The sequence below is a fragment of the Mustela nivalis genome, assembly GCF_964662115.1.
Source record: "Mustela nivalis genome assembly, chromosome: 4".
Lineage (NCBI taxonomy): Eukaryota > Metazoa > Chordata > Mammalia > Carnivora > Mustelidae > Mustela > Mustela nivalis.
Genome location: NC_139023.1, coordinates 106,989,469 through 107,006,416, shown reverse-complemented (window position 1 = coordinate 107,006,416; position 16,948 = coordinate 106,989,469). Strand labels below are relative to the sequence as shown.

The window sequence follows — 16,948 nt, the reverse complement described above, 5'->3', positions numbered from 1 at the left end:
TGTTCAAGTCTATAATTTTAGCAGATGGAGAATAGAATTATCTTTCATTTAGCAAATATTACTAAGCTCCCACCAGGCACCACTGTGCTAGATGAGCAATGCTTTATAACAAGAAAGCACAGTTCTTGGCCTGACAGGTCCCTTACAACTGAAACTTGACTTGTGTCACAATCTTTATGCAGGTCACACAACTGGTCTCTCATTAAATAATGACCGGCTGTACAAACTCACATATTCCACCGAAGTTTTTCTTGATCGGGGCAAAGGAAAACAAGAAGACAGTGTAGGCTACCGAATTTCATCTAATGTGGATGTCATCTTACTCTGGAGGAATCCTGATGGCGATGATGACCAACTTATCCAAATAACAGTAGGTATCCTCTACCAGAGATGCAAAGATTGGAGGTCAGCAAAGTCTTTGTGAAGAGTATCATTCGATGCTTTTGTGCTCTTCATTATATATCCATTTAGTCTGTTATCTATAACTAAAATAAGTAGATCTATAGTTTTGAAGTTTTTGCTAATCAAAAGTGATCTGATCTTTCCAAGTTGTTGAGTCAAGCAAAAGAAGGTATATATTGGTAAGTAACTATAGCATGATGTTCAGTTCTATATTTTGCATTAATAGGCACACTTAAATTAAAATTCACTTGAGATGTTTTAGGAATGAGAAGTCTGGAATCCATAGTCATGTGAAAAACAAGACCATTCTAGCATAAAGAAGAGATAAATAGGGAGGTCTCAATTTTTCTGAGTTCTTTCTTGTAACAGAATTACCAATGAGGAGGTGAACCAATTCTGTGTTCTTCCTGAGGTAAGAACCATGCATTGGCCTGCATCACAGTGTTTGGTCAGTTATGATAATTAGATTTATGCGTTGAGAAAGGAGGTCAATTTAATGGCTTCTGCGGCCTTGAACTTTCAGTTTTAATATACAGTGATTCCATATTTGCTTTTAAGAGCCTAAAGGCAATAGATTTCTCTAGTAAAGTCAGTTATTCTTCTCCATGTTAGTGTGAAACAGGTACACAGGACCAAGATCTGTTCCCTTGTAACTGATAAGTAGTTGTTGATAAACTTTATAATGAGGTGTCAGTGTAATACGTGTACCAAGTGATCTTTGCTTCTTTGGATGTCTCTCATAGTTGTATCATAGTTTTGGATCAAAACTTCATCATCCACCTCTCTGAGCCATTTCTCAATAGGACAGTAAAGTACTTTGTGGAAAACATATGTACTTCCTTTTTCAGTAACCAGACTGTTCATCTTTAATTTTGCATATGTAAGCGAAGTACAATGGTTTAGTATTCCTTTCAAAAAAAATGGTAAAGAGACCAGGCAGACAGCAACCTTCAACATGAATAAGGAGAGTAACTGACAAAAAAAAGCCACCTTCCATTCATAATTATTGTAAACCTGAATTCACAGATTTCTTTAGGAATCAGAATTTTTACCCAATTCAAAAACCCAATTTTTGGGTACCTTCTCCATTCTTTTAAAGGTAATGGCTAAGTCCTAGAATCGTGAATTGAAAACCAACAGAATACATTATGGGCAACCCTGTTTATTGCTTTATCATTTTATTTTCTAAGAGACTGTAATGGAAATGCACATAGCAAATTTTTCTAACAGGTTTCTTTCCATGATTCCAGATGAAAGATGTAAATGTTGAAAATGTGAATGAGCAGAGAGGAGAGAAGAGCATTTTCAAAGGAAAAAACCCATCCAAAATCATAAGAAAAGAAAACTTAGAAGCTTTACAAAGACCTGTGCTCCTTCATCTAGTCCATGGAAAGGTAAAAGTGATTTTGGGGATCCCACATCTTTCCTACCTCAAATTTTTCTTCCCGTCAGTAGTTATTATTTTGAAGTAATCATGATATCATCACTTTCAAAGTAATGGAACTTTTTCAAGAATAAGTAGAGATTGCAAATTAAATACTTCAGAAGTAAATCAAGGAATTTAATTCACTTATATTTTTTAGCCATTTGTTTCCCATTTTTATGAAAATCTTTATAGTAGAATCAAGTATTTATTGAGAGGCATTCTTAAAAGGTATATTCCTTAGTAAATTAAGAAGGATTAGAAAAATACTGTAACTCACTAGGTCATCACAGGTGATTATATCATTCAGGAAAGTGGACAAATTATGAGATTTAAATGATCTAATTTGGATTAATGATATTAACTCATAAGAATATCAGTATCTGGCTAATGTACAAAACTGAAGCTTTGGAAAGGGCATGGCATTCCTAAGGTTGAGTTGATTTTTTAAAAAAGGTACTTAGAGCTTATTTAAAAGCTATGATTTTGAAAAGCATTTTATTTAATAAAGTAATGTATGAATACTATAATATCCATTTGGAAATTTGCTCAGAGAATTCTATAAGTGTACATTACTTATGATTTGATTGTAGTCTATTAAAAATGGTCTAAATATGTTTGGAATTAAGATACAATTGTGATCAGTGAATTACTAGACATTACATATGTGGACTTATGAAAAGCATAGATACTATATTGACAGACCTAAAAACGTATCTGTAAAGATGATCAATTTTAGGTACCAAAGTAGAAAAATAATAAGAGATCATTAGAGTTTAAGTGCCATATGTCTCCAAAATGTCTCTAGATTAAAATTTTCTAGATTCAAAATAAAGGTAAAAACAAATACTTTAAAGTATAAATTTCAGACATGTGATATATTGCTAATAATGATGTGCATTTTTATAGGAAATACTAAAAAAGGACTCTTGTGTTGTAATTTCTACAACCAAATATGAATCCCCATTTTAAGAATGCTTTTCTTCTCCTTGTCAAAATACTTATCATGCCTCAGGCTTTGCTCACAGGCCCTTTCTTTTATAAAGTTTATATCCTTCTAACCAGTTGAAAATCACCACCCCTCTTTAAAACCTGCTTAGCACCTTGTAGCTTACTCATGGCCCTTATCACTGTCCTTAGGTCATTTGTGTTCATTATTAGATTATGGGTTTCAGTAGAGAAAATTCCCATTGCTCTTTATATTCCAGGCTCTCCCTCTCTCCTTCGTGCACTTCCACTCCCTTCCTCCCCAGAGTACTCAGAACCATGCCTTGTACCGACTGACTTGGTGTTCTGGGAGAATTTCCTAGCATTCTCCCAAACCCCATATTCTTCTAGGCTCGTTTATATTTGGTGTTTATCACTGTAGGTTGAGATTCTCTCTGTATTTGTCTGCATTCAGTATTCAGAGTAAGCTCATGGGTGCAATTGTGTCTTTAACTCTGTATATTCAGTGCCTTTGCTCATAGTGTCCTCTCAATGAATGTTTATAAACTAAAGGAATGATTGTATAAGGATACCTGGGGTTAAAATGAGTTGAACTTTGAGAGTGGCTTTGGTTATTGTTTGCTTAATAATAGCTAAATCAGACTGAGCACTTATTGTGCCAGAGGCTGAAGGCATTTCATGAATTATGTCTTCTATCCTCATGACAGCTCTGGGAAGCATCTTGTAATAGATTAGGAAACCATATTTAAGAGCAGTAAAGAAACTTGCCTAGGGTCCTACAACTGGCAAGCAGTGGAGGTGGTATTAAAACAGAAGGTCTAATTTCAGAGGCTAGGTTGGAAACCTCTACATTGTACTGTCTTCCAGCGGTAAGGCTTTGGGGAAGTACCACCTCTTTGGGGGACTTGTAATATTCCTATTTGATCCTTCAATATATCTAGTAACTCACTTGATTTTCATATGGCACAACAACTTGAAATACTGTTTTTTTCTTTTCTGGCCTTCCAATGTGTAAATACACTTGAGCCTGTAAAATATTAGTTGCATTTATAATCTTAATGACAGCCTACCATTTTATAGCTCCTTGGGTAGCAGTGGAGTACAAAGTCTTGTTACACACACAAAAGGACTTGGTGCCCTCACTGTTCAAAGGCTGGGCTGGAGCTGCCACATCATTATATTGGTGACTCTGACATGCCAATTCTACACGAGCTGTGATTGTAATGATTTACGATCGCCTCAGGTTAAAGTGCACTGTGCTCTCTATCAGTGATATGATTAAAGTACTTGTTGGAAAAAAAAAAATATATGACCCTGGAGACTAAGATGCCATGTGGAATTTTCAGCCACATCACTGTCAGAAAGATCATTATTTAAATGATCACTTCAATTTACTATGAGAGGAGTTGTGAAAGGAAAATCTGAACTACTGATTAGCAGTGTTGTTAAAAAATATGTTCTACCCCAGGTTCGAATTAAGTTTTACCCCCCTGAAATTTCTGTGATTTCAAGGATGCTGAGCAACATGTATTTTTTTGTCTTTCCGGAACCCCTGTTTTAAGCTCCTACATTTGCATTATAAACGAGAGCCCATTAAAACACTCAAATGCATATTTATTGCGCATAATCTTTTTTCCATGCCCACTCATCTTCCCTATATAGGTGTTTGGGCATGGCTCTAGTTTTGTCTACAAATCATAAGTGAAGTTGGAAACATGACAGTTTCCTGGTTAAGTTGATTAACACTGACAAGTAAAAGATGCATGGACTCTTTTTTGGGCCTGAAATGCTAATCCAATTAACTGGATAATTACCAGATTTCCATTTCTGGTTTTCACTGTCACTATTGATTAAATTAACCTCGTGGCTGCTGAGATGGCCCTTTATTTTTTATTGTTTCTGGTCATTGATTTGTTCCCTGAATCTGGCAGTTTGGCTCCTTCACACACATATAAGAAATAGGACACCTTGAAAACCTTCAATTCTTCATATATATCTTCACTCGTCTGTTTTCCAACGTGTCATTGCCTAGCTATACTCTGTTAGATATGTATAACAAAGATGTATGTAGAGACATCGCTCCAGCTAAAAGTAGATTAAATAAAAAGTAGATTAAATAAAATGATAAGTCTGTTGGCTGGGATTCTTTTTGTTTATTTTTGCTATTTGGGCCAGTTACATTCTTAAAGAATGTAAAAACTAAGGGGATGTATGGAAACATTTTTTCCCCCAAGGAAAAGAATATGATGAATCCCTACGGATTCCAAGGCAAAATTGGCCCTCAGAATTTGACAAAAAGAGGCACTGCATCTCCTTTTTCCCAACTCACCCGTCTTCCTCTATGTTTGGTTTCCTTGGGTTTAAGACTTAATTTGTAACTAGCTGGTATCACTGTTGCTTTCCGGAAGCTGTGGGTACTGTGAATTTAGATAAGAGTCCTGTGCTCTCCGATGTTCAGAGCTCATTTCAGAACTGAATGAAGAAAATCAGCTTTATGGCCTGAATGTAATAAAGCTTACTTGGTTCCTGTTGCAAAATAATGAATTTAAGATTATTGCTGTGACAGCCAAATGGATTGAACTGCAAAGTTCTGACTTACTATTTTTTTTTAAATTTTTGAGAGCCTACTCAATTCTAACAGTTTGGCGTTTAGCTAGTATGGGTACCAGAGCTTTAATTCTCTTTGGTCTGCACTAAAAGAACAGTATTTAAGCCCTAAAGATAGCAGCCATACAAGTGAGGTAAAACAGATTTGTCCACTTTTCTAGTTTTAGGGAAACAATAAATATTAATAGAAGAATTTAAAAAAACTCTTTTTGTCTTCCAATTTATCTTGTTCAATCTGTTAGGGGAAAAAAAGTTCTTAATACCATTTTTTTAGAGATCTAGCAGTCAAGATCAAAGCTTAATCCATAGGCATGGGCCATTGATAAAAGAGCATTTAATCTTTTCTGTAGTCCAAAGATTAAATCAGAGAACTAGGTTGCCTGAAATTTTAAGTAAAACTTTATATAAATACTTCAGGCACATTTTATAGCCTGGAAGGAAAGTGAGATACTGATGACCATACAAGTGTTTTCACCATTTAATGGATCCTCTTTTCTTTCTGAAGTACTTAAGACTCAAGCCACAAAAATCACAGGTCGTAGGCTATGTGTATTGCCACTATGTGAGTCCTTCTGGCTGTGTCTGGGTTTAAGCGATCCACTTATGAACCTTTAATAATCATGATATCTGGAGATATACTTCCAGAAATTTGAAAAGGAAGTTACACTGTAATTCTGAAAAGGAAGGAAGACCCAGTTTACAAAATAGAACATCAGAAACTCAGCCTAGGAACTGAGAAATTGCCAGTGATTTGTTTGAGAATATGATACCATGGATTTTCAGACGCTTAGGTCACCATTCCAGTTCCTTTTTAACCTGGACAAACACAATTCCAACATTTATAGATTCGTTCAGTATAATGACTAAAATTGATTGCTGGATAAAGTACCTAGTAAATTTATCGCTAGGCAGAGTATATGTAGAAAATAAAAATAAAGATTTGAGTCACTTGTTTGGCTAAGTCAGGCCGAATATTCTCTTCTAAGGTGTGAGGGAGTTTTCATATAGGTTGAATTGTTCAACTGGTATTAATTGAATTCATTATGTAATTACTGAGCTTTCTGTTTTACTTGAGAAAGCATGGTTGGTTTTAAAGAGAATAGGAAGGCATTCAGGATATTTCCAGTAGGAATGCTCAGCTATAATTACCATAGACCTTGAGGATTTTTACAAGGAAGCCAAATTCATGCTCTACTTCTAAATTGTGTGAGGTGTTTGGAGTTAATACAGGGTGAAGAGTGACAGACTTTCCAGAATATTCTCTGTATTTTTATTCTTGTTTCTTAAACATGACCTAAATTACCAAAATGGTATGAGACATTGTTATCACCCCTGGGCCTGTAAATGTCAAGGATAAAGCAAAGCTACGCCATTGACTATTACAGACAAATCACAGTCATCCTCCTCATTTCAACCTCATCTCCTGCGTTCTGAAGGGACTCAAAGCATTGCCTGTGTCGGGCATGCAATGGTAGCAATCCCAACCTCAAATCCTCCAACCATCTCTATCTCCTTATATTCAGGGTCTACATGAATGCTCTGGAGGGCCAGAGAAAATCACCCCTGTGGAATTTTGTTCATGGATCTTATGGCCGTGTGTAGGCCCTAGTCATAGCCCTTAGAGGTTGTGCTAGCTTATGAATATCAAGTATGTTAATTGATATTATCTTCCCAAAACTGATTTCTTTGTTTTAAACATTGGTTCATTTTTGTTTCAAGCAGTGTTGCAGGTAGGGAACATATTGATATGTTCAAAGAAAATATTCCTGATTTCTCTTCCTTGGGCAATCCTTCTTGCTTTCACAGAAATCTCGGCCTAAATCAGTGCACTCTTTCCATCCCTAGGCTATGCCCATCATGTTCAGAGCCTTAATTATCTGCCTCCCAAATTTTCATGGTCTAGCTTCATAGAAACTTAAATAACATATTTTTACAAAAAAAGAAATTCCCAGCTTTGGAGTAACAGATCTCTGTCTTCTAGACTGATAAGGGTGAAAATCTGATCTTTCCCACTAATTATTTAACCAATTTGATAAATGATGCATTTTTGCTTCATATATGTTTGTCTCCCCCCCCCCCAGGTCAAAGAGTTCTACTCATATCCAAATGAACCGGTGGCTATAGAGAATCTCAAGAGAGGACTGGCTAGCCTATTTCAGATGCAGTTAAGCTCTGGAACCACCAACGAGGTACTTACTAATATTAAGGATCCTGTATATTATTTGTCAATAGTTACAGAAGTTGCTTATATGGATTTCTATTTTAAGAAATTCAGTAAAAATTTACTACTATGGTAGTGCTCAGAAAGGGTGACTAGGGTGGTTAAGTCTCATTTACATGTGAAACAGATTGCCATTTATCCCAATTTGTACCCAAATACAGGATGAAGGAAATTCAAATCTATTATACTAAGGAGACTTACAGAATGACTAAATGGCAGAGGTGCAGAAAACATTGGGGAGCATTTCAGTGGCATCACTGTACATCACTATCCCATGGGGACCTTATTTAAGATCTGGATTCCCTGCAGAGATTCTGATTCAATAGATCAGGGGGGACCTGAGCATCTGTATTATAACAGTTTTCTCAGAGAGTTTGGATGCATTGTCAGTTTGGGCAACCAGAGGTCGATACCAACCCCCTTCATTTTACAGATGAAGAAACTGGGGTTAAACTAGAGAAGTTAAGTGTCTCTCCCAGTATTACACTTTGGGTCAAAGGCGGGGCTGAGTCTGAGTTACCTGTTCTGAATTCAGCCAACCCAGGAATGGGTGAAAAAAATATAATCGGCAGGGCTGGGCTAAGGGAATATTGGGTAGTTTACTAGAATAAAAGCCAGGTAGGGTGCCAGTTGAGACCCAAGGGAAGGGACAGAGAAGCTAAACAGTCTGTACAGACATACATTTGCCCACACTCAAATTGTTAATGTGACTTACAATGAGTTGAATTAATCCCACAAGTTTTTAAGGATTTCTTATTATATTTAGCTAGTCAAAGAGCGAGTGCACGCCCATACTCACATCTAGATACAGCATTAAAAGTCAGATCCCTTTCCCGCGTAATTATCCACTTACCAGCGGTTTTGATTATGACCAGGTCATTTGTCCAATTCTTCCTAGATGTTAAAGGAAATCCTTTATTATTGGGGTTCGTAAGACCCAACAAAAGAGGATGGAAAAGAATCCACACGCTTCAGAAAACACTGAATTCTTCCTGTCCTTTGGTCTTGTCAGCCTGGACAAAAAAAGCAGCCCCCCATCACAATATCAGGAACCCTAGTTTTCAGGCCACTTCCCACTGGAATTTAAGTGGTCCATGTGAAAATCCTTAAAAATATGCTTTTACTTTTCTTTTTAGGTAGATATCTCTGGAGATTGTAAGGTGACATACCAGGCTCATCAGGACAAAGTGACCAAAATTAAGGCCTTGGATTCATGCAAAATAGAGAGATCTGGATTTACAACCTCAAATCAGGTATGACCGATATCATGCTTTTTAAGGCATCCAAATAATTACATTTTATAGAGATTAATTTAAAATAATAGGAGAATAAGGTAACAAAGAATTGGGGAACATTTATAGTTTTTAGTTTAGGGTATTGTTTCACACATACCAAATGAAAAGGTTTATTTTCATATGTTACAAGTTTGGGTGGTGAAGGAAAGGTTTTAAGAGGAAGCTCTTTTGAAAATTAGAAGAGAGTTTGCTATTTGACTTGATTCAGAAATAGAAAGCTGATTGTTGCAACTACAAATATTTATTTACTTACATATTTATTTATTTAGGTCTTGGGTGTCACTTCAAAAGCCACATCTGTTACTACCTATAAGATAGAAGACAGCTTTGTTATAGCTGTGTTCGCAGAAGAAACACATGCTTTTCGGATGAATTTTCTACAGACCATCGCAGGCAATATAGTATCAAAGTAAGATAATGAGGAAATTTAAATTCTCTTTCTTATTCTTTGATATATTATTGTATTTGGCTTTTAAATATACATGTTAGAAATGTTAAATGTATATATGTTTTATATATGTATTTACTATATAGAGAGAGTTTTCTTATTTTGACTTTTAGCTTCTTGAGAACTGTGATTATATCTTGTTCACCATTAGTTTTCATGTCATCTACAATAATATAGGGCATACATTAAATACTGTTTTTTAATAGAATCTCATTTAAAATTATATCAATCATTTATTGAATCGAAATACATTTTAACCCACTGAGCCACCCAGGCACCCCATCGAAATACATTTTAAAAAGGCAAACTACTTGATTCATTCTAGTTTATATTCTAATTTCTCTGTCAGATCTTTCCAATGGTAAGGTTAAAAAGTGGTAGCAATTGCCTGTTCTCTCTTTGAGCTTTTTGTTGTTGTTAAGAAACACATAAAAATTCCATCATAAAGTGATATGACAGGATTTTTGTATTTTTGATTTATAATACTGTATTCAAGCCCATTATTTCAGTGTGAGAAAATTTCTCTGATCAGAAGTTCACAGGGGCTTAAGGACTAGAATTTTTAAATCTAAGAGTATATATTTTTTTCAGATTTTAATTTAGAAGATTTCCTAACATTAAATATATTCTATCTTATGCCATCACTTGTCAAATGCTTTCTCTCAAGTAGCTCTAATATCAAAGTGCAGTGGATGCAAAGTCTTGGGAGAAGTGCTTCACACCATAAATTCTTGAAAATTCTTTTGAAGTCTCATCTGGATAGAATTTTGCATTTTGCTTTGCACCATATTCTTTTCATGTATTTTCGTATAAAATAAATATTTTAAATTACTTATCAGGTCTATCAGGTTTCCATTGCCCTACAACAAACAACTCCCAATTTAGTGGTGCAAAAAGCAACTGTCATTTTATTATTCTGTCTTGGAATTCTGGTCTTGCCTTGGCTCAGCGAGGCATGCCTTGTTTGGCCTCTATTCTGCAGTGGCAGTCACTGGCCAGAGCTGGTTCAAAGGTTGCTCCCTCATCTATTTGCTATCTGGTCTGGGAAGACTGAAACTACTATGGTTTCCCCAAGCGTTTCTCTTTATCAACATGTGGCCTCTCAAAATGGCAGCTTCAGGGAGTCACACTTTGTTCATGGCAGCTCAAGTCTCCAGAGGGACATGTGCTGCTGGCATTCCAGATGAAGGCTGAATTCCTTTTTAAGATTTAGCCTTAGAAGTCACATAGTTTCCTTCTACTGTCCTTCTCTTAGTTGGGGGAAATCACAGAGTCCTGCGCAAGATCAAGGATAAGCATGCAGAGTCTACATCTTGATGGGAGAAAGCATTTCAGGCAAAAAATATGGAAATCATTTTTAGTAAATACAATTTCCTAATTATCTTAGATAATAAATGGTTGTATGGATGATATTTTCAGAAAGCAGGGCTAAATTTGAAAGAAGTGATAGCACGTATCTTTTTCAACATCTGAGCAAGTTTTCTTCCCTGTGTTCTCTTAAATCCAGACCCAGATTCTGAAGCTCTTGAGTAAAATTGTTGTTCCAGGAAGATTTCATAATGATCTTGAGGTTTCTGCAGTTTGAAAGACACAGACTCACATAGTGTGAAGAAATTTGTATCTGGTTTGCCAAAAGAATGGCAATCGGTAGCTTGTTCACTCGAAAGAAAGCTGCTAATGTGATATTTCTCTTCCTTGGTTGTGCAGGCAGAAATTAGAGCTGAAGACCACTGAAGCAGGCCCAAGACTGATACCCGGAAAGCAGGTTGCAGCCGTAATTAAAGCTGTTGATTCAGAGTACAGGGCCCTTCCCATCGTGGGACAGAACTTCCAGAGCGAGTGTAAAGGATGCCCTTCTGTAAGTGTGAAGAACTTGGTGGGGTGGTCAGATAGGGGAATAATCATGGCTTAAAATTCAATTTTCCTTTTGTCTCCAATGGAAGCTTCAGTTAATTCTTTGAAGAAAGCTTATGAAGAGCTACCAGCCACCACTGAGTTCTGAATAATAATACCTAGAATGCAGTGGGGGGTAAAGGGCCCAATGAAATTTGGGGAAAGCATGTAGTGTGAAGAGCATGGACAAGAATCTAAATCCTGAAAATTCTACCACTGAGTAGCAGTAAGTCCTCAGGTGAAATATTTTACTGAGCTCAGTGTTCTGAGTATTGATGTGAGGACTAAAAAAGGATTCTGAGCTCTCTGCTAAATTAGGAAAATTTGCTTTACCATGCCCCAACTCCCTTACCATTATGGACAGAAATGAGATAGCACATCTCCAAGGCAAAGCATAGGTCATCATAACTTTTTAAGTCCAACAAAGAGAAATTTCATTTATCACATGAGTCATTTGTGATGGTGGCCATGTATAGGACGTTAGGGTCCAGCATTTCCTAATACTTAGCCTCTTGTCAGGAGAACAAACCGTTGGCTTCATGCTTTGTTGGTAGCTACTGGAAAATGCCATTCCCTTGGATATTATTGGCATTCAGAGAAGTAGAATTATCAAGAACTAATATCATAATTTGCTTAAAGTATAAGACACTAAGTCATTGCTAATTTCTCAAATTTATCAAAATTAAACTAAGGAAAAAACAAAAAGTAAGAATCATCATTCTTAAATCTCATTTTTTTTTCTTCCATATATAAGTTAATGTTCCAGAGTAAATTTTATAATGTGTCATATGAAGGTGGAAATTATTTAGGAAAGTGACTGATGAAACCAATCATCTTTTTTAGTGCTGTGAACTATTAATTTCTCTCCCCATGGTTATTAAAAATTATAAGTCATTTTTAGATTTGATAATTACTTCTTCATTATTGTAGGAAGGGTTTTTGTCTTTGAGGAATTGCTTTTGCAATTTCAGTACATTGTCACTATTGCAACCCTTTTAAGAAAAAAATCTGAATTCACACTAGTATGCTCTCTGCCCTCAAAATGACCCAGTAGGTCTTTAACTAAGAATAGTTGGAATTTTGCTTTGGGATATCCTCTTAAGATTATATAATCAAAAAGGATTTGAAAAGGAGAAAATATGTGTCTATTGCTTATTAGGAGCGAATAATTTAAATATTAGTAGAATGCTGAATACCCCAGAATTAGAGAGCTGGAGGTCACGAACAGGATTAAACACATTTTTTACAATGTGGGGAAAAGTGGTAAATTATGAAAAATCAATTATTTAGCATATTTCAAAGCCAGAATATCACTAATTAGAATTATTTACTATTGTTAAAATCATAATAGAATAACAATAGTATGAAAATTACTTTCATCTAAATACTATGCTACTTAACATGCAAATAATGAACCGTTCAGACCTTAGCATAGTTAAACATTGCATTTCCTAAAAACAATAAAATAAAGATATAGAATAGGGAGCTCAAGTTATTACGAAGATTAATTTTCAGTGAGGTCCCAGTACATAAGAAACCTGACACAGTTATTCAGCAGTTTTATGTTTTCCCCCCTTCCAACATCTCCTGCCCTTAAAGAAAATTCTGCACAATTGCAGGATGGTTGTCAAAGCCTGGTCTTGGGTCTAATTCCCTTGGTGTAATGAATGACCTTATAGGCCTGGAAGCCTCGGTTCTTTGGAGCTAAGTTCTAACAGACAAAAATGGTCCTCTTGCAGAGGAATCGTACAGGGGTTCAGGAGGCCTCTAGATTTGTCTCTGAGAGTCACAGGAATGTGAGCGGGGCAGGTGGCAATCAGGGATATGGAAGTAAGACACAAAAAGCTTCTTTTGCTTGTTAGTTACAAGGCAAGCTTTCTTTCTGGGGAGAGCGTCCCTTGACAATGCGGATGTTCAGAATCCCGACCCGGGTATGAGCCTGCAGCCTGGTTTCTTTGCAGCTGGCGGAGCACTGGCAGTCAACCAGAAAACACCTGCAGCCTGACAACCTCTCCAAGGCTGAGGCTGTCAGAAGCTTCCTGGCCTTTATTCAGCATCTCCGGACAGCAAGAAGAGAAGAGATCCTCCAGATCCTCAAGGCTGAAAGCAAGGAAGTGCTGTAAGTTCCCGAATCTGGTGTGGGGTTATCTGTAGAAAAGTGTTTCTGGGTTATTGGTTCTTCTTAAGCAAGAAAGACCCCTTTTAACCAACTGTCCAGCTTCCAAATCAATTATTGTGTTGTTTTTGCATTTTCATCAAAGAGTTATTATGCCACGATACAATAATTTAACAATCACTTGGCCAGAAATATGTGAGAACAAAGTTTTGGCAGTGAGTCAGAATGAACATTTTTTGAGTGTTTATGAGTTTAAATCAGGTCTACATTGGTACATAGATAAGGGAGGGCAGGGCTTCATCTTGACCCCAGTAAGCATGTGCTGCCTCCCTGTGCGTAGACCTATTAATTTACATTTGAAAAGATTCTGGAGTTGATTATAAAAACAAAAAAAGTATGACTTTTCGATTGAAAAATGTGATTTTATTAAAGATCATACCCATCAAAGCCATTTTTTTATATAGAAAAATTGAGAACTAGGGAAATAGTCAAAAGGATCTAGAAAAAAGAAATCTGTGCATTATTTGAATGTTTGCTGCAAGTGTGATTCATTGACATGTATAATAAAGAGAGTTGACATAATTCTCAGATTTACTTTGTAAATGCAAGTGGTTTTTGTCTGTAACATAAAATTTGTACATACAAATTCAGCTGTATGGTACTAATTACCCTATTGATACAGAAAGTGGCTCAATTACTTTGACAGTCAAAATAGCCATTAACATAATAAAAAATGGAAATTGGTCAATTCACACACACACACACACACATACACACACACAGTACCAGTAGCTGTTGTCACTGAGTTCAAAGAACTCAGTTCTCCAAGAAGAGAATTGAGGTTTTTTTGAAGAAGTTGTTCATTCTTGATTCTATTTGTTATTTACTTGTCTCAAGGACATTTTTTAAATTGTTAGGAATTCCATATGACTAACCGGAGTTGGTTGCTCTCTTCAAAAAATAAATATTTAAACAAGAAGTTGAAAAATACACAAAATCAGAGATTATCAGACTCCTGTTTTAATCATAGAACTTTAAAATATATTTGTAAGGTGATTTATCTTTATAGGAAAGGCAAAGATACTGACAAGAAACGTAAAAAATATTGTTATTAGTTTAGAATGGAGATTGAATTAAACTTTAACCTTATTTGTACCCTAAAAACCTTAAGATAGCAATTATTTGGATAATTTCATGATGTAGTTTCTAAATCAGATTACAGGTTTCTTCTGCTACCCATAAGTGAAGACTTCCTATTAAACCTTTTGTAACCCAAAATGGTATTAAGCAAAGAATTACTATTAATTCACATGGAAAATTTTTGAGCATTTTCAGACCGAAAAAAATGATCTCTCTTAGGTTTTTCTGATACCTTAGAACACATCTTGCAAATGGATACACAAAATAAATGGAGATATAGCCCAGATGCTCATAGATACAGTTCTAAGCTATGGTGGCCTGATGCTGAGATGCTCAGTATAGGTCCCAGGGAAGGGGATTGGTGTGAACATACTTGCTGTTCAGGAGGCACACTGCCTCTATAATGGGCTTGCTACAAAACATGTTGAAAGCTATTTTGTTTTTAACCTTTTTTTTTTTTTTTTTTGTAAAATCAAAAATCCTCTTCAGATTTCTTTTGGTTACCAAAAACAGTACTAACGTAGGTCTTTTGTAAAAGCAAAGTAGCCTAAAACAAACTTTGGAAAAGCAGGGGATACTCATATTTATGTAATATTATACTCTATAATATGAACCCACAGGTAACGTTGTGTAATAGAAAGGATACTAGGATGAACTAAAATCAGAAGACCTAGTTTAGTTCAGTGTTTGTTTTTTTTTTTTTTAATGTTTATTTATTTGAGAGAGAGAAAGAGAGAGGGGGCAGGGGGAAGAGCAGAGGGAGAGAGTCTCAATCAGACTTAGCACTGGGCAGGAAGCCCCATAGGGGGTGCATTCCCAGGACCCTGAGATCATGACCTGAGCAGAAATCAAGAGTCAACACCTAACAGACTGAGCCACCCAGGCAAGTTTTTAATTTTGGGAGACCTGGTTTTTAATTTTGACCTCCAGCAATGTACAATCTTTGAGCAAATTGTTTACTTTTAGCCTCTCCAATCCTCACTTCTAATGTCTGTATATTACGGAGAATGATTCCTTCTATTTATTATAGCATAGTGGAAGACAGGGTGGTGGAATATAACATTTCTCAAAGTGTCCATTGTGTGTACCTTGTTAATTTGCAGAATATTACCAAGTATGCCAAGAAGAAATAATTCTGTGAGCAACCGAGTTGGAAAAATGCTGAGTGAAACCAAATTAAATAATTCTCTTGGCTGCAGAAATTTTCAACATCTTCAATTGTAAATTATTACATATAAGTTTACTTAAACATTTTCTAAACTTAAATAATCTTGAAGAGCCCTTTCCTTACAGAATTTCATAGGAATATAATCACATGGAAAACAAACAAACAAACAAACAAACAAAACAACACTTTGGGAAACACTAATGTATTTAACATTAATCCATGAAATCATGGATTCCAGAGTCAGAAAAACCGGAGCTATACACTTACCAGCTATCCAACCCCAGCTATACACTTAATAGCTAGGGGCTATTAACATCTCTGAGTCTGTTTCTTCATATATAAAGGGGAATATTAGCACTAAACTGACAGAGATGTCTCATGGGTTAAATGAAATAATTGTATTATTAACAGCATATATTTATCAAGTGTTTTAAGTGCTCTACGTAGATTACGTAATCTAATCCTCCCAACAGTTCTAAGGTAACCACTATTTTTAGCCCTGTCTTACAGACAAAGAAATGAGAGAAGTTGCACACCTAAAATTTCTGGTGCAGTACTTGTGTAATAGGCACCTAATAAGTATTCTCTCTCAGTCTCTCCTTCATTCACTACTAGGTTTTTGATAGGAACAAAATGATAAAGTGCAAGTGTTTCTTTCTTTTTTTTTTTTTAAGTAAAAAGCACTAAACACATGTATGGTGTGTTAATACAATGTGGAACAAACCTACATTCGTAATATATTCATCACTATTACAAATAGTTTCAGAAATTTTAGCATCCAGACTCAACCAGATGCCTGACAGCTGGTGTATGTAATTAGAACTTGCCTATAGGAGTTCTACTCTGTCCACACAGAGCCATTATGGCTGAACATTGAACATGAACATGGTAACTATACCATGATATTTTTTATTTTTAGAAAAAATGAACAACATCTTCTCCCTCAGATATAAATTAAAATTAAAAGGATTTCCCATCTTTTCTTTAAATAATACTGCCTGAGTTAAACTAGGCATTTGAGAAATGTGTACATTTGCAAAGCTAATTAGACAAAAGAGAATCAATATTTGAGATCAATAACTGATGTATTACTCATAGAGAAAAGGATTTAAACCTAATTTATAATTTTGCATGTATAATTTTGACATATAAATTTCCAAATTATGTTTGGTTTAGGCTATTACAGTAAAACTTGTTTCTATATTCTGAGTTTACATTGAATTAGAGAGTCGCTAAATGAAAGGTTTAAAATAAAATGGGGGTATTTTTGAGGAAGTTATTCATTTT

At 35.6% G+C, this 16,948-nt stretch overlaps 1 protein-coding gene across 4 annotated transcripts in view; it reads left to right on the top strand.

Moving 5' to 3' along the window:
• MTTP (microsomal triglyceride transfer protein) overlaps nucleotides 1–16,948 on the top strand; it is a 61,826-nt gene that overhangs the window by 23,217 nt on the left and 21,661 nt on the right. For all 4 annotated transcript variants that reach the window (XM_082726794.1, XM_082726793.1, XM_082726795.1 and 1 more), the window contains 7 exons: nucleotides 183–370; nucleotides 1,653–1,796; nucleotides 7,462–7,569; nucleotides 8,738–8,854; nucleotides 9,166–9,305; nucleotides 11,052–11,202; nucleotides 13,199–13,356. In XM_082726794.1, the coding sequence (XP_082582920.1) occupies nucleotides 183–370; nucleotides 1,653–1,796; nucleotides 7,462–7,569; nucleotides 8,738–8,854; nucleotides 9,166–9,305; nucleotides 11,052–11,202; nucleotides 13,199–13,356 (1,006 nt within the window). The remainder of the gene's footprint in view (nucleotides 1–182; nucleotides 371–1,652; nucleotides 1,797–7,461; nucleotides 7,570–8,737; nucleotides 8,855–9,165; nucleotides 9,306–11,051; nucleotides 11,203–13,198; nucleotides 13,357–16,948) is intronic.